Source organism: Nesoenas mayeri, assembly GCF_963082525.1.
Source record: "Nesoenas mayeri genome assembly, chromosome: 2".
Lineage (NCBI taxonomy): Eukaryota > Metazoa > Chordata > Aves > Columbiformes > Columbidae > Nesoenas > Nesoenas mayeri.
In genome coordinates this window covers 50,389,467-50,407,927 of record NC_137543.1, presented here as the reverse complement: position 1 = coordinate 50,407,927, position 18,461 = coordinate 50,389,467, and the positions used below count along the sequence as shown (strand labels likewise).

The following is an 18,461-nucleotide window of genomic DNA, read 5'->3' as shown; positions in this document are numbered from 1 at the left end:
TCATCCATGAATCAGTCTGTTGCAGGAACAGGAAGCTGAAAATCAAGGGAGTCGTCTGGTTTAGCAGAGAAAGATCATGACCAGCAGCTGGAAATTCTTGTCTGATAAATGCAGACTCCAAGTCAGCCATGGAGTTGTGGTGTGCATCACAGGTGGTTGTTAGTGTAGGTCACTGGGCTTGCTGTGGGTTTTGTCTGTTTGGTTTCAGCCATAGCGATGAGTTGCCAGAACGACTCCTTGCCTCTCTGGGTGGACTTCTCTCAATAGGCCTCCTTTCACTAGAAAAACATCTGTCTCAGGTTCCAAGTAATGTACTCCAGGTAGTCTTCTTAGAGAGCCTGTGGAGGGGATGGGACTCCACTACTCATTTGCTGTGTAATGTGTGGCACAGGTTTCAGTGCTTCTGTGAAGAATCAGTAACGTGGTAGCCTACCTGTGAGATAAAAAAGAGGAGGGAGAAATCACCCACGATGGAAGTTTTATGATTACAGATTTCTCAAGGGTAACATCTGTTGCTTTGCTTATTGTGGTGGGATTTTTAAATTTTAGTCTTTGATTTCTTTTATTTTCTTTTATATTTTAGAATAGTCCTTATCAGCAGCAGAAGATCCTTCTGTAGCATATTTTCAGTGCTGCCATATCGAGACTGTACCCAAGTCGGGTATGTATATTTATGCATGTACTACATAGTCTTTCTGGGCCTGCATGTAGACCTGATAACAAGACAACAGCATGATGGAGGCTAATGCTTTTATGTATCTGCTCTAAGAAGAGATAAATGCACTTAGATATATTTGCCTTGTGGAACATTACCAAGTTGAAACTGCAGCTCTCAGTCACCAATTTATTTATATGTGTTGTGGTACCTTTGGTTATTAAACACTCCTGAAATCAATGTTCTTGAAAAATACACTGGTTTTATTGTGTATTCTGACTTCACTCAGCTTTGACAAAACAAGTATTCTAGACATCGCAGCTTTTATTTTATAAGGAGTCTTAGCTTTCTTATTCTCCCACACAAACATGGTGCTACTGTATCTAGATTTTCAGAACTATAGAGAAATATTTGGATTTAAACACAATACCCTTTTATTGTACATTTAACCATTAGTCAGATCATTCAGTCAGTTAGAACAGATTGTTTCGGCGGTAATACCATGCAGGTTCTTAGCTGGTATAAGCAACATCCCTGGAGCTGCTGTGCATCCCTCAATGTGCTGAGATGCGACACCTCTGATAGAAGAGTTCATTTGAATTGAAGCAGTTATCCAAAGACTGAGAAGGCTTTTGCTCTTGGACTGAACCTGTAGAAGTGGAAGAAACTGAACTTAGCTAGGACACTGCCTGGCAGGCTCTGGGGCGCGGCTTGCTGAGTGTTTCCAGAGGCACAGCACAAAGCTGGGAAGGGTCATGCTGGTGGGTGGCAGCTCCATGTCCCTGGGGCAGAGGGTGAAGCTTGACCACCGCGGCCACTTGCCAGAAAGCTGGGAGTTGCCTGTAGCTGGGGTCAGCTCAGAGCCTGCGAGGCTTAAATTCTGTGTGGAACACTTGGTTGATACACTGAGGTGCATTTGAAAGACCCACAGATCATCCAGAGTCAAATTCATCCAGTGCAAAAAGGATGAATTTGGTTTGTATTTTTCAGCCATCTATTCAGTTCTGGAGGATGATGTGCCACAAGTTGCTTTTCCATCAGTAATTCAAAACAAAGGGAGATGGTTTTTAATGCACAAAGAAAGGAGACACCTTTATAGGAGAGTTGACTTACTCTCCTGTCTCTTACAGTACATTTTTTCCCTTAATTAAATGGGGATGACACAAGAGGCAAATTCTTGACAGACTGACAGCTTTGTTCGTTCTTCTTGGGTACACTGTCATTCATTTATGGTCATTGGCCTGTGGAAATTGCCTCTTTATTGAAAATTGAATATATTTTGAAATGCTGATGACTGGTTATAGTTTCTAAATTAGAGCAGTAACAAGCTCAGCTGCAAACCTAAATATTATTTCAGCATGTCATGTCTTATGCTATGCTTACGCAGCAAGAAGGGCAAGGGATGAGAAAGTAGCAAGTGCCAGAACAAAACAATCCAGCCCTGTTCCCTTTGCTAAAAAGGCAAGAATTTTTAAAAAGATGCCCTCTGTCTCTCTACCAGAGCATCAGAGGAAGAGAGAAACAATTCAATGGTACCTCCTTCCAGGAACAGCTGGTGCGAAGAACAGATGAGGCAGTATGGCACAAACTGTAGCCACTCTGTTTGGGCTGCACAGTGTTTGCATGCTTCTTTGCACATTTTGGATGTGTGGTAGGAGAAGGCGGAGACACTAGTACCCTTTTGAAGTGCTGTAGTGACTGCACCCTTTAGCTTCAATTTCTCTGAATGTCTGGATCGTTGACGTGTGTCCCCAGGCAAAACATCCTGACTGGTTTACATTCTGCAAACATTAGTGAATAGTTTAGAAATTGTTGCAGGGAACCTTGGCACGTCTGCAGTTAACACAGGCTGGAGCAAGCCGTGTCAGGAGTGCAGGAGAATGGGATGGACACGCACACAGGGGAGGCTGCTCCTTGTGAGGAGCACACAGCGGAGCTGCTGCTGCTTCTCCTCCTCTACCATGACTTGCGGGCACCGTGGCCAGCGGGGAGAGCTCCAGGCACAGCTGTGTTTCGGAGAAGCTGACAGCTCCCGTTATGTTGTATATGCAGCTCAGAAGAGCTCTACTGTATCAATGCTGGCAGATAAACTGCACTAGCAGACCTGTTTGAAAAACCTGACTGAAAGGCAGATCCTGCAGACACAGCAAAACTCTGCCTACGTGGCCAGGGTGGATGGGGCAGCATCAGCCCTTACAATGAGACACAAGCAGTGTCCTCCTGGCTGTGTCCTTTTCTTGCCCACCTTCATGCTAAGGTCAAGTTACAATAGCAAAAACCCTCCCCAAGCCCCCAGACTGTTTTTCAATGGTTGCAGAAATACAAATGAAGGTTGGGGGGGTGTGGTGAGGAGAGCTGTGGAAATACATGAGAAGATGAAATTTGAGTTGTCCCCTGGGTTTCCCAAGTCCCCCTCCCTGGCAGCTGGGCAGTTGCCGGCTCACTGGAGCATGGCTGGCAGCAGGTTTTTGAAGGGAAACGTGCTCCAGAGCAGCACAGGGGCTGCCGGTGATCAGTGGTGGTTTTTACTGCTGGTGGTTTCAGAAGGCCCATCTGGTGGTACTTGCTAGGGCTGAGAAGCTAGGACAGCGGGTACCAGGGGAATTACTTTCTCTAGTTTTCTTTGTCATGCTGAACAGAAGTGAAAATTACAAAGCAAAGAGTGATGCGGTGGGGAGAAAGAAGTCGTGAACAGAAGTAATCCCCAGGATTTTCTGCCTTCAAAATTTTGCCTGTGTCTTGCATCTGATGGAAACCCAATGCTTTAGCTTATAGTGCTTTTGTGCAAGTAAAAAGGAGAGAACTAAAACTAAATTAACAAAGGTTTCAAGACATGTTATCTCCTTCTGGAGTCACCAAGAGGCAGGTACTTTGTGGATCTGGGCCATAAGTTCTCCTCTCCAGGTCTGGCTACATTAAGATTGCCCCCATTTTGGCTGAAGACTGGCACAGCGTCACCAGTTTCCATGACTAGGAGTAGGGTAATGTGCAGGACCAAAGCTTGAAGACATTGAAAGCAGTGTAAGGAAGGCTATAGTGCAAGGCAGAAGCTGAAAGAGACGCTGAGTGTCTTCCCCATTGGCTTCCCTTGGCCCCCAGTGTCCTGCAGTGTTAAGAGCCCAGAGTCATCAGGCCCTACCCAGGGTTTAGCGATAAGAGAGCTGCCCTGTACTGACAGCGCTGTAACAGTGCTATTGCCTCTGCTATTAAATTGACACACACACGCATACACTTGTCATCATTACAGGCTGATCTGCAGAGGCAGGTAGCACATACAGGACCCAGCAACACTGATATTGTTGGCTGAATGCTTGGCTTTATGTTTTTATGAAATACGAAGTCATTGTGCGATGCACAAGGTTAGAGGCGAGGCAATTCAAGGGCTAACGGTGGTACTGCAGGATCAGTTGTGCAGTTGCTGCTCTTTTTTTCAATGTGTTGGAAATCTTCCTGACTAAAGGATATTAATGATGTGGATTTTTCTGCTGAACATCTTGTTCACCTGTGAAACACATGCTGTTACCACAGGGATTTTGTGGTAGCATTTACAAACAAAACATATGCATGAGGAGATGCAGTAGTGATGACTAAACTTTTTTTATCACTGTGAAGAGATACTTGTGCTTTATAAAAACTGTTTCTCCTCTGCTTTCTCACCATTCACTGATGTTTTACTGTGGATCATGTTGACACCACAGTATTCTTTAATAATACTTACAAATTTGAAACATCATATCTAATATTATGCTAATACTATTCTTCAAGTTCCTCTTATTTAAAAATAAGTTCCTCTTTCTTATTGAAATATAATGCTCTGAAAGATGGAAGAGCTACTTTGCGAAGGGTATTGAAACTGGATTTCTGGCTTAGCATCCACTTCATATCTTCCTTTCGGCAGATGAGACTTAATCTCCATATAGCTCTGCAGAGGGGGAGAAAGTAGGAGGTAATGACAGTTATCAGAGATGCACCTTGTGCACCCCCTGAGCTACTGCGGCACACACCTCCTTTGACAGAGGTCGTCATGGTGGAAGCTCATGGCAAGTGGAGTTGAGCCTTGGTGCTGTTCCTCTTCCAGGACAGGGGGAGATACCTCAGGTCATGACCAAGTAGCTGCCCCACCACACACGCACTCAGCACATGCACACACATGCTGACCTGCTCTAGCTCCTCAGAGGGGATTTGTGTCGTGGCAGACCAAAGAGTGGAGCTGTTTGAAGATGGATTAAACAAGACTTGAGGGAATCACTCATTTGGAGATGGGCTGCAGGTGGTTTCAGGTGAACTGGATTTCAGCCCTTTGAGACAGGAGCTGAGGAATCAGACACAGCAGATATTAGCCCTTTAGGCACTAGGCAGGTTGTGCTCTGAGTGCCAGGGTCCCTGTGCGTGTCCCCAGAGAAGAATTGTTATGACCCAGCTGTCCCTTGTGGCTAGCACAGGGGAACATGCCTGCAGATTTCTGCCCACCTCACTCCCCAGCACGGTCTGTGCAAGGGCGATCTGTGAACCCTCCGTGTGACCCCAGCTGGGATGGAGAAGGACCAGGTTCAGTTCTGCCTCCAGATAGCTACCCTTGAAAAGGCAGATTTCCTGGGCAGAGGAAAAAGGGAACCCATTCTCCATTGCTTACCTGCTCTTGAAGCTTCTCTGGACACCATTTCTTAACTTCCAAGTAGATGGTACAATTCTGATGGTCCTCATGCGTATTATTGGAGTTGCTCCATGTGGTCTGAAGAAAGGCTCATAAGATGCTCATAGAGAACTGAGAGCAATCCAATTTTTGTTAGTATTTTAAGGTGCGTAAGCATTTTTAAAAAAGTAGGTGGCCATGTATGTCTGTCACTGTTAGTGGTTTTAAAAAGGAAGAAGAAGGTACCATATTGTCTTTCCCCTCAGGAAGAACAGCAATGAAGTTAATTGGGTTTATAGTCCTGTTTTTTAATTTGGCATCATAATGGTTCATAATTTTAAACCATGTTTTTGAAAAGTGACTGTTTAGGCTTGCTTTTGTTAATGGCAAAAACATTCACAGATTGAAATCATACCTATTTGAATGATATTTTATTTTGCGATGTTATAAGAACATTTTTAGAGTTTCCAAGGTCCTGTGAAGTCCCGCCCAGGAGATGGATCTGAAAGTCGTGGGGCAGGAGAAGAGCTGGTGGTGTTTCAGGGATGCGGCTCTGCAGCACGGCTGGTCTGACATCCCATTCTCAGCCTCTGCGCTTGCAGTGGCACTGGGGCTGGAGGTGATGAGCTACAGGGCAGAAAATCCAGAGCATCAGGCAGTGCGTGTCCTTATAAAACCAGCCAGTTCACCTCCTCTTTTATTCTTCATGGCAGTGAATTCGTTAAGTGGTTAGAAACTTACCTGCAGCAGGCAGAGCTGCTGAATATTGCTGTCTTGACAAGAATATTGGTATTTATCTGACTGAACTTGCCTCCAGTTAAGGGAAGTGACACAATATGGGTAATTGAATGGATTGAAGCCCAGGAAATGGACCATTCTTCTGAAGTAAAGCAGCAAGTAATTAGATAAAAAGAATTTGTGCCCTCAGAAATGTTACAGACCAGCTTCATCCAGTTTCTGAAGATAAATCATTGTTGAATTTAACTTTGAATTTAATTAAGTGCTGGCCAGAGTTCAATGGTGCTGCAAGCAAGATGTTTTCAATACCATCACCCCAAATAACATGTAGCTACAACAATCAATGAGTCTATAGGCCAGGCATTCCCAGTGGCCTTCATTATCTAAACTCTGAGATCTTTGTTTGTTTAAACTGGGTAAGAAAGTTGTATGCAAAAGGAGGCAAAAAGAAGCATTTAGGTGAGATTGTCTCACGCACCACACCCGTGCTGTCACTTACTTTGGCAGGTGAGGTAACAAGCATTTCAGTAAGTGTGGAAGATGGGAATATTTACAGGAGAAAAGAGAGCATCCAGATTGCCGTAAGAACAGTAGCAATAAGCTCACAGCAAAGCAGGATATGCTGTTATGCCCTCCAGATTTGTTACCCAGTTCCTTGCTATTCATGCCCAACAGATTTTGTATGCCAGGCAATTTTGATTAAGTCATCAATCTTGGCTTGGGGAAGAGTGACTATCTCTTTTTAGCCTATGACAGAGAAACTGAAATAGCCCTGCTTTTCTTTGCCATTGCCAACCTACCTTGCTTCTCCCAAATTGAACACAATCAAAACTCAAGTGCATGTCAGCTTTAGAGAAAGACATCTACATCTGGGTTTTTTTCCACAACAGGACATTTCAAAACTAATAATCCCATATATTAATTTTATAGAGCTATCGTTGCTCATTTTTGTGAGGTGCCCTGTGTTCCCTTAGGTTGAAATTAAGCAATGAATCCCAAAAAACTAAAACGTTTACATTTTGAACTTTTACTCCACGTTGGGCAAAACATCAGGACAGAAGCTAACGTGCTGACACCTGAATATGTTTGGAGAGAGAAAAAGGATACTGGCCCATCAGACCCATCTTTCCTGGATTTTCTTCACCTACTCTCCCTGTAAATTGCCGCTGGAGTTGTTCTAGCAACACTAATGGTAATTAGGATCTGAAAGCTCTCGATCAATTAAAGCAGGCTGTCTCAGGCAGCGGGAAATCTGCTGCTGGGCTGGCTGGCAGCGCATCTTTTCCAAAGATGTCATTGTTCTTGTGCATTTAAACAGAAACATTAAGCAGAAGTTATTTACAGTGAAGGAGACGAACAGTATCTTTTCTTGATGTCTCATGAATCACCTTTAGAATAAATCTTAATGGTCAAGAATCACTAAGCATAAAATACAGACACAAAAGGCTTAGATCTCTAACTAACAATTATCAGATTCCTTTTGCAATGAGCAGAAAGCTTTTTCATGTATCTAGAAATCTATTTAATATTTCATGCACTCCTAAATTATTCACAGGTTAAAGTGTTCAACTGTTGCTGTCATTTAAAGAGCAAGTGCCCAGCAGGAGTCTTCCATGAGGCTTTGTAGATCACATCAAAGCATAACGTTTGATTCATTAAAGCAATGTTATACTTCCAAAGGTAGTAGTATCCAATTTATATTTTGTTAATCCTGGCCTGACTAATAAAAGATAGAGTGAGATTTCCTGTTTTTATTCTTATCTACCTGCTTGGTAAAACTTTTCACCATCCCACAACACATTTGCGATCCCAAGTCACCCCGTACTGCTCCAAGAAAATCTGTGAACTCTCACTACGTGGAAGAAACTTTAGTTTTTTTCTGCAGTTCTGGACAACTAAAATGATGTGCTTAGTTCTGAGCGTAGCTTGTAATGCTGCTCAGCTTTCTGGAAATGGTATGCACGAATAGAATATTTAGAGCTTGACACTGATGTAAATCAAGGTAGCTCCCCAAACTTCATTGGAAAGTGAGATCTAGTTTTTTGCATCCTAAGGACCCTGATCCTCTCTTTTCCTCAAGCTTTCCCTGCTCAGAGAAATTGAAGGTAGCAGAATTAAGTTCCCATTATTTATTATGCTTTTTGTTGTCAACTTGAATCCCTTGAAAACTTTTTTAAAAAGCACTTCCGGAAAATAGAGGAAAATCAAAACTGAGGAAGAAGTAAGTTTTCTTTGCTTAAAATCCTCTTTGGCAAGGACCATCTTTCCGTCTCTTCATTTTGTAACCACCCTTTGCTACTGCCTATTGGTTTGTGCAGTTTCTCGGTGCCATCAGTAATCTAAATAAGTTAAACACAGTGAAAGCTTGATTTAATTTTTTTTTTAATATGGATTGCCTATTCTCCATATGCTCCTGCCCCATGGGGCCCATTGGCTGTGGTGCCACACAAGGGCATGTGTCCTGAAGGACTTGGTGGTTGTGGTTGACAGCACTGCTGGGCTGGCCGTACCCAAACAACCATCCTGACTGTTCCCCAGAAAAATTCACCCATTTGGAGAGGGCAAAGCAGAGGCAAACCCCAGGTCTTTCCTCGTTGCTCTTGGGATTTTGGGATGTGTGGGGAGGAAGCAGCAGTACTGGGGCTCCCACAGCAGCAGGGTGGCAGGCTCTGGGCTTGCTGAGGCATTTGTGAACTTACTTGTCTGTAATAGGAGGGAGGGAAAAAAACAAGGGTTGTCCTGCAAAAGCTTAACTAGCTTGGTGTTGGTTGTTGTAATAAGGAATTCAAAAAGCATAAGGTAAAGTCACCTAGGAATTCCATAGTAAGTGTTCACTGAGATCTTTTACCAGTGAGAGGAGGATGTGCAAAAGCTGGGATGAGCCTCTCCATTTATACATTTATAAGAAACTGCACATTGTTCAGTTTCGATTTTCCTCAAGAAACGGAGACTAATTCTCTGTTTTATGGACAGGTTTCTCTCCAAACACTAATATTTTATTACTCTGGTTTACAACACAAGCAATCATATACTACCTGGAAATACAGAGCATATGTACAGGAGCAGTAGAAGCTAAGTAGCCGTTGCTACTCAGGATGAGGGATAATAACTGGTGTTGTTCCCAGGGTCCTGAAGGTAGAGTCTTCCTCAGAAACACCAGAAAGATAGGGAGAATGGAGGCCTGAACATCCACTGGTCTTCAGCTAATGTCCAGGGATCATTCCTGTGTGTGTTCACACTTGTCAGCTGACTCTGACCCCAGCTCCAAGAGCACTGGTTTATTTTCAGTCTCCAGAGCTGCTCTTTTTTATTTATTTACTTATTTAAAAGCTGCTGTGCTGATTGTTCAAAGGGTGCCAGATTTTAATTTGATGAGTTACAGACTTACCTATCCTAGTCTGTTAATTGCATGGAGAGATTTCTCCATGAGTTATTTTCAAAGTCATAGTGGCATTATTCCTTACTCTGTGTCTGTAAAGTTTTGAGTTGAAGGAAACTAGACTGTTCTTATGCTATGTCAGGTAATTAAGATTTTTGTTTTCATTTTTGGGGTTGGAGGCTTCCTCGGGTTGTGTGTTTGTTTCTTGGATAAGCCCTGCTGAAATGGTTATTATTTGGCATTTATCTCTATGAGAAATAGTACCTTTATGCACATTCTGTGCAAGAGCGGAGAGGCTAATCACATGTTTCTGACAGAGGGTTATTTTTACGTAATTATTTGTCTTACCCCTCAGTAATACAATATCGGGAAACAGGAATGATAATGTGACACTGTGCTAAGTGAACCCCAATCAAGAAACCAAGAGGGCTTTGTTGGGATTAGAAACTTGATCCAGTCTTTTCCTTTGACACGGAAGTATGTTTTCCAGCAGATGGACATGTTGGATTTTCTAGCAGTAAAGTGCATGATTTATTGGGGACTCACCGATTGCCATGTTTCAGAGAAATAAAATGAATGACAGGTTGGAAAGGGAAGATGAAAAAACAGAGTGTACAGAGACAAAGTAGGAGAAAACCCAGCCCTGAAACAGGATGAAGAGCTTGCATGGCTTCTCCCTGCCTCAGTGTCAGCATCTCTCCCACGCAGATTTTTAATCATATACTTGGACCTCAGCAGAAATCTGCCAGGAAAATACTGTGAGATAAATACTCTGCAGTTGTATACAGCTGTCATTTGCAGAGCACTAATTTGCTTGTAGTCTGTTTTACCTTCACTCACATTTCGATTGTGAGGCTAAAGCGTGGGTTACAGCCAGGTTGTCTTTAGCATGTTATTTATCTCCAAGTGTAAGATGCCAAGTGGGTCACTCTTCCTAAAGCAGATACCCAGGTTTCCACCGGAGGCGAGGGAGAGCTGGGTTTCTCCTACTGGCCTCCAGCAGGAGGGTCACTGGGCTTCGGACATTCTCCAGAGGAGCAGGAATCCCTCCCGGCGGCTTTCATGGACAATTACCTCTGTCCAACAGTGTAGGGGGACATAGGTTTGTACTCTGGGAGTGTCCATCTGCTGGACATGTGGCTGTCAAGTGTTCAGGCTAAATTGCTGGGTCTCACCTGAAGTTTATAGGACTCCAAGTTCCCTCCCAGTGCCAGCTTCTGTCAGAGGCACCCAGTTACTGGGAACCTTGCTTTACACCATAGGTGGGGTATGAGGTGCAACCTGGAACAAAGTGGGGTTTTTTCTGTAACTAATCACTATAATGTACTTTAGACAATGCAAATGCTTCCTGTAGGAGAAGTTATCTGGGCTGTGCTTTGCATTGGCATGTTTGGATTAATGCTGCTATAGGTTATTTTAGCATTGGGTGCTGGAAGGTGAATAAGGCATGCATGTGTATTAAGAGCTGTTTCTGCTCTGTTTTCTGTTCCCCAGGGATATGAAGCTGGATGGTGGACGCCAGTGCCATTCTGCAGGAGTGTGTCTCAAAGAGATAGTTGGTCTTGAAGGTGTGGAGCTCGGAGCAGACGGGAAGGTGGGGATTCTTCAGTTCCTTAGATCTTGTGTAGTAAGGGAAAAAATGGCTTAACAAATAACAAGCACAGATATAAAAATAAATTATAACGTGCAGTGTAACACAATAGGTAAAGCACAGTATGTGAAAACTGAAATTCGGGAGGACTGCCCAAGCTGTCAGTGCAAACAACTCTGTCTTCTTGAAGAAATTTGCCTCTGGCAACATCTGAGTCTGTAAAGCATTACTGAATCACGCAGCCTTCCCCTGGCTCTAACGGGAGGTATATCGTCAGAGGCTTGAAAATAATTTCTGGTGAGAGTTGTAAACTGTAAGTCTGTTTGCTCTTAATTTTAATTAATAAAATAAATTTTGTTTAACAGTATGTTTTTCCAAAGAGCAGGAAGACAGCAGTACAAATCTGATGAGTATTTCAAAATCCAAGAGTGCATTCACTTGAATAGAAAAGCAATTAGGAATCTTTAGGGAAAGTAATCCATTTTAAACAAATATACAGAGGAGAGACAATTTCAATCATAAATTAAAACTTTTTTTTTTCTGAAAGCCTGATTTACTTTTTACAGTTCAGTTTACCCAGTCTGCTGTCATTTATGGATTTAAAGGCCCTAGGTCAATGCTGCTACACATGATCCACTCACCTAACCAGGTGTCAGGCCAGACCACAGGCTGTAAATTCCTGAGGACAATCTGTCAGCTTATAAATAAATGAAAGCTCACATGATTTATTTGATACCTGTTCTGACCTCCTTATAAACCAGTCTAGAGTCTGAGATGACTTTTTTCTTCAATATAATGTTATTTTTGGATAATAAACCTAGAGGAAGCAAGACATAGTCTATTCCTGGCCAACGGTGCAAGCAGAGAATTGGTATGCTCTAAAAATAATTTTGTCACAAGTTATTCATTCACACTTCGTCCATATTGGGATGTAGTAAATGATCTCCCTCAACCATGACTGTAAACCGGTAGCTCACTTGTGACAGCAATAAGATTCTGCCAGGCAAAATCCTAAAGGAGAAAAATACTGAAGAAAGTCCTTAAGTTTAGCAATGTTCAGGTGATTTGCCTCTGGCAGCTCTGTGCTGAGGGGCCCATATAGATGATGCTGTTTAAGTAAAGTAGCAGCTGAAACCTGCTACAGAGAAAGCCCTGTTGAAAACAAACAAACAAACAAACAAAACCAAAATTGACATATTTTAAAATCTGACCCTTGAGTAGGATTTTTAAATCCAGGGTATTTAGAGCTTGTATGTGTGTGCGTGTTGGTGGTTTGGTTTTGTTGAAGAACTAATGCCTTTGCAAAAGGGTTTTTTTTTTTTCATGGATAAACTGACTGCATTGAAACAAATGTAGGTGACTGGTGTTTGTTCATCTGTGCCTAACCATTAAATCCAGAAAATCCTCCCCTAATTTGTCTTCCCTTGCTTCCAGTTGGGATGCACCAAAGGCACGACGCTGCAGCTGAGCTGGGCTGATAGTAACTGTCTGTCCGTTCTTTCTTTTCAGACGGTTTCTTACACACAGTTCCTATTTCCCACCAATGCTCTGGGAACTCGGAGGAACACAATCGACTCCACCTCATCCTTCTCCCAATTTCGCAATGCAAGCCATCGTAGCCTTTCTTTGGCAAGAGCTAACAGCACCCAGGGGAGCATTGACGCAGGTAACTTCTCAAGAAGTGTGTTTTAATACCCTTACGTACCCCGATGATAGGCAGTTATTATGAAAGACAGACATATTTCATGGTTTAGCTCCTTATTTTGCCTAAATTAAGCAAAATATGTCTCACGTGGGTGGATCACAGCTCATTCCCTGTTTGTTGAGCAAAGCTGGCTTACAGATGACAGAAAGTTAAGTAAACAAGACAGCTGGTTGTATCTCTGGCCCCCAATGCCACTTGACGTGCCTCCTCCTGACACTGGCATTGTTTGTTCCTCATGCATCAGGCTCATCGTTACCTTCCTTTGCTATGGAAAATGTACGGTGGCAACGCGATAGTCATAAGCTGAAGGTGTAAATAATACTTGTGACCTTTGTTAGGCTGGAAGGGGCTTTGTTTACAAAACTGGTCACAAAACATAAGCCAAAGCACTATATGCTTAGGATATTTTGGCGCGTCAAATGAAACAAATCAAAACATCTGCATCAACAGATGAAAACTTGTTGCCAGAAATAGAAATCATTGTGGAGCTTTATATAATTTTGTAGTTCTCTAAGCCCTAAATTCACATTTACTAGGTAATTCATAAGCTGTAGGTCCTCCGTATCTTTTTAAATTTTATTAGTATTGAAAAGAGTCTTCAAAATTTAGAAAAATCTTTGGACTCTTTCAAAAATATTGCATGAAGGTTATCTTTTGTATTATTTGTGAGCTCATTTACCACTTCTGTTAAGTCCAGATGTTTCTTCATGTAATTAATCCTTTCTTGTATCTACCATTGTTTTATAGGTAGCGACCTGGGAGACTTTGTTGAATATGACCCAAATCTTTTAGATGATCCCCAATGGCCATGTGGCAAACATAAGCGGGTTTTAATATTTCCTTCATATATGGTAAGTGACATGCAAAATATGGTATAGCACAGATAAATTTTGGTAACAATATTTTGATGGTTAAGGTTACATTTGGCCTTATTTTAAGAAGATTATTATTATTAATCTACTAATAACAGCTGTTCGGAATGCTTTGTTCTAAATGACAGTTACTTACTGGGACGTGTAAAAACAAACTCATGGAGGTATTACAAAAGTAAACGCTTTTATTACTGCTGTATTTCATAAATGCTTTAGATGAAAGGCTTGTTAGAACAATACGTTCATTCTCTCGCATTTGGAGGAAAATTTATGCTTGCTCTAACTGTCATCTGTTACAAAATAGGAGGATGCCCATTAGGGTTTTTCTGAAGTCATGAAGTTACATTGTGTTTTGATGCTTATCATTCACTCCTCAGAACAGTGTTTCAGTGTCTAATAGGGCCTTTGTTTCCAAGGTATTTATTTCACCGTGGGATAGTCCTTCCTTTAATTGCAGCAATCACAAGCAAAGCCTGTACTTTTTTCACTACATCCAAACCCGTAACAATACAGACGCATAACGGTTCCTTGATCTGTGCTCTAACTCAGTGTTTTCTGTGGCAAGAGACTTCCGTAGCCTTATTTTTGGTTGCACCAAGTCTGTAGGCCGCTGTGCCCTTTTGGCAGGACTGTTGCAAGATGTAGCATCATCGTATGAGTGTGAGCACATATCTGTGTGAGTTATACATCTGAAGTAGTAGTAGGCAACGGGGTAAAGCTCTTTTTTTTTCCCCACAAAGTGTTGACCTAGTACTCTTATCTATATACAAATAGGATGGGATTTAATACATTGGGGGCCAAAGTGTCATCCATGTCCTCACTTAAACTTGGAACAGAGACTGGATATAAGAAACTACTCATGTATATAAACATACAATCTTTGTTGGTTCTTTTCTACCTCCCACCCTGGTCTTTATTTGATAATAGGGCTCTTGGGTGCTGCTTCTTCAAAATAAATGTATTTTACATGTTCCATATAGATTGAAGCTTATCTCCTTGCTGGCAGGAGTGTTCTGCCTGTTGCACAGAGAGGCTTGATTGATCTCTAAGGCTGTGTTTGTACTAGATTTTCAAATGGGAAGTCAGGTATGTCCTCTGCTTACTTTCAAACAGCTTTACTTTTAGGGTTGGCAAGTTGTTTTTTGGCTGCCAACCCACAAAGTGTCAGCCTTTTATGGCAGCTGAGTGGGAAAATATTTGTTAGGTTTTGATATGGTTACTGTCATGAACAGGGAACTGCCTTCCCTCAAAGAGAAAGATATCGTTAACGGGCATCCAAAGTGGACATAGCTTTAGCTGTCATGGTTGTGTCTCTAACCTTCCTCGGGCCGTGAATGTGCACCAGGTCATGAGTCCTCTGAGATCACCTGAGATCTTTGAGCCCCTTCAACTTGATGTTGAGATGGATGGGGTCAGGTGAGCCAAAATAGGTCAGGGACATCTCTGCCCAAGAGCAGGTGTTCGATGCTCTTCTGTTCCATGTGCTGGTTAACCACAGCACTTTGAGGTACTTCTATTGCAGTAAGGAGCTGACTGGGGATTTCCACTGTGACAGAGGTATGATTAGATGCTTTAAAGGTGAAAAATGGATTTCAAGGGCAATTGCTAAAATCAGCGTCTTTGTTTGTCTAGAATATGTCTGCATTGACAGGATTCTCCCTGATTTCTCATTTTCTCTAGGGGTTAATTAATGCTGTGTCTGGAAAAAATGTCTTATTTCACATTTTGGGGGTTTTTTTTGCCCGAATTTGCCTTTAAGCCATCATTTCAGCACTGCCTGAGGGTCTGCAGCACTCGAATCTCCCTCTCTGAAGGCAGGCACTGACCTAACAAAGGGCCAAAGGACATTAAGTGCTGTGTTTCTTTTGGTGTTGGAAATCACAAGCCTGTGCCAAGAGCCATTTTGTCCCAGGTGTTTGTCTGCCCCAGGTTGAAGCAGCTTAGCTGTGGTGCCATGCAAGAGCTGCACAGCTTTGCAAGAAACCGAAGAGTGGGTGCTTGTTCTTCAGTGCTTGGGTGAGAGATTTCACAAGGGGCTGGTGCTTCTTTCAACCACAAGAAGCAAGAAAAGGTGGTGCCAGAATGCCCAGGGAGCTTGCAGGTTAAATAGGATTTTGCAGCTTGGGCTGTGGGTAAGGAGGGCTTGTGCATCCAGCTGGTGAATATAGGGCCGTATCGGCTATGTAGGAGACTTTACTCACATCCACATAAGATGTTCCTGACTCGGCTGGCATTCCTCCTCCTCGCAGTTCACATCAGTGTGAACAGGAACATAATAGACTGTGATTTCAAGTCATTTTCTTCCCCAAATATAAAAATCAGCATATGCTGCAATTAAAGCGAATTGCAGTGTGAGGAGAGTGAGAAACCCGTGGTTCTTCTCTGACCGCGCACAGCCATCATGGTAGTGATAGACCTCTGCCAAATGACCACAGGGCTAGAGAGCTGCTGTATACAGATTTAAACCAGTCTCTGGTCCTGAGCATAATATATCCGTAATTACTGCCTCTCACAAGTGCCGGAGCCGCTGAGAGCAGCCCTGATGTCAGCGCTGAACATTTTGCTGTGTGTGGAGAGAGCTGCAGCTTGTAATTAAAGTTTTGTTACTTGGCCAGCATTTAGCATTAATGCTTGGCAGCTGCAAGCTTGTAGATATTCCTCCCCCCCCCCCCCCCCCCCCATCATGGTTCTCAGAGCAATTAAGGGGGAGAAGGTGTGCAAGAGGATGGTGAACGTGTGGTGGTGTGGATGAGCAAGGCTGGGTATTGGGCTGCCATGCTGGCTGCAGGATAGAGCCACATGCACCGATATTACTCCTGGGAGCCTGGCTGGTGCTCTGCAGGACAAAATTACACCACTGGTAAAACTCTGTGGAGGTCTGTGTGAATGCTGCATCAGTAAACACTGCAGGCTTTATCTCGAGGCATAAGACGAACAAAATGTGTGGTCCAGCTTGGATTTTACTCTGAAATACATGCAGTTAGCACTTGACGTGCAGTTCCCTCCATTTTTGTAGAGCCTGAGTTTCTCATCACTTTATAGTCTTGTAAGTTTACTGAACTGAATTAGTCCTAGCTTGCAGAGCGTTTTTAACTGCAAGTCCTCAGCTGTTTTCAAGGAGTAGCCAAGCTTACTCCTCAAAGAAAGCTGTGGGGAAGGAGAAGTGCTTTTCGTTTGGTCTTTTTTTTTCTGCAGTGCAGTTCGTGGCTTGAAAGGGTATACACTTCCCTTTTGCATTTCTAAGAGTAATACCCACAGCCTGCCAGGGGACTTATTCTGAAAAAGCAGCTTTCAGTACTTTCCCAACACAAACTCTATGGCTTCTATTAATTATATTAGTCATATTAAAATTCGGGTCTATCCTGGAGAAATTTTTTCGCTTCGCGTTGTCTTTTAGGAGAATCTACAACCTCTGCCGCAATATAAACAGTGAGAGGTAGAAAAATTTCGTGCTGGGGGCAGGAGGGGAAACATCATGTCATGGTTAACAGATGTCTTCCTGGCTGATACTGCTAAAACAGGAATTCTTGTGGATTCTTAAATCTCTCTAGAACAGGAACTTTATCTACCAGACAGAGCAGTAATTTCTTTGCTCGGGTCTCATGTCGACCAGCATATGTCCAGCCTCCCCAGTGCCTCCCTGGCCTCCACGCTTTCTTGTCAGCAGAAACAAACTCCTTCCATGCAGGAGAAAACTCACTCTGCAACATGAATGAGGCTGACCCTGCAGTCCTGCTTTTGTTGGTAACACAGAAACACGGGAGCGTGTTACCTAGCTGCCAAAACTTGCAGTGAAAGAAGAAAAGCAGCATCTTGACTTTGAGTGACCCTTCTGTAATAACATCCTTGCAATATCCATCTGTCCGTGCCCAAGGGATACACTTGGAAATTGGTTTGGGTACTTAACTACTATTTCAGGGTAGCGGTTTAATTATGTCAAAAGAAATTGACATATCTACACCACTAATAAAAAAGCACATCGCAAAAGTCTGCAGTGCTCTTACAGCGGACTGTCAGCCTACGCTTGCCAGGTACAGCACTAGTGTCGAGCACAGCCAGGCTGAGTTATTAAATATTAGTCCTTCAGTGTGCTTTTAAAATTAGAACTGCTTGCTGCCCCGGCCGTTTAGTCTAACAAAAGCCCTGCATGATGATCTAGTGCGTTCGGTCTCTCGCTCCCCTGTTCTGTCTTTCCCAAGGTGCATCAAGGTCAGGAGTACTCCGCTACAGCCAGCGTCCTTTGGTGCCGTCACCCTGTTCTTCAAGCTGCTTCCGTAGCTGTAAATTAAGCATCTCCAGATGCTTTATCGGCTACTGACCTTGTACCCAAAAGCCTCAAGGAGCAGAGGATCACAGTGGTGGTGGTGTATATTCATATTTAAACCCTGGGCTCTATGTGTTTGATGCTATATTTGGCTGAGGCTCCACTAAACACATATTTTGTAACAATGACACACTGTATTAATTGAGAATTACTTCAGTGTGTTAACTGTATAAAATAATTGGCATCCTTCCATGTGCTTTAATTCAAAGAGACACTTTTGAGATTATTTGCTTTGTGAAATTCTAAATCTTTAAGTTTAAAATCCATGAATGTTAATACCTTTTTAACAACAGAAACATCTTCTTTTAGTATTTCTTTTTTTTTTTTAATTATAAAGAAGGAATCTCTCCCATTTTCTATCACTGTTTTAAGCCTCTGCTCTAGCAGGATTTCCCATATATATGCACTGTCATCCGTAAGTATATGCATTAGATTGCTGACAGTTTATAGCTACATATAAGGTAGCCAGGCAGTGCAGAGATATTTTCATTTCTTATAGGGTTGAGAACTTAATGCTGACGTACCAAAAGTCTCTTAAAGGTATCAACCTTCTGTCTGCCCTTT

At 42.7% G+C, this 18,461-nt stretch overlaps 1 protein-coding gene across 1 annotated transcript in view; it reads left to right on the top strand.

The window, feature by feature from the left end:
* CABLES1 (Cdk5 and Abl enzyme substrate 1) overlaps window positions 1-18,461 on the top strand; it is a gene marked incomplete at both ends in the record, with an annotated part of 72,558 nt that overhangs the window by 45,997 nt on the left and 8,100 nt on the right. The window contains 4 exons of the mRNA XM_080339820.1: window positions 584-661; window positions 10,900-10,999; window positions 12,506-12,662; window positions 13,449-13,552. Of these exons, the coding sequence (XP_080195946.1) occupies window positions 584-661; window positions 10,900-10,999; window positions 12,506-12,662; window positions 13,449-13,552 (439 nt within the window). The remainder of the gene's footprint in view (window positions 1-583; window positions 662-10,899; window positions 11,000-12,505; window positions 12,663-13,448; window positions 13,553-18,461) is intronic.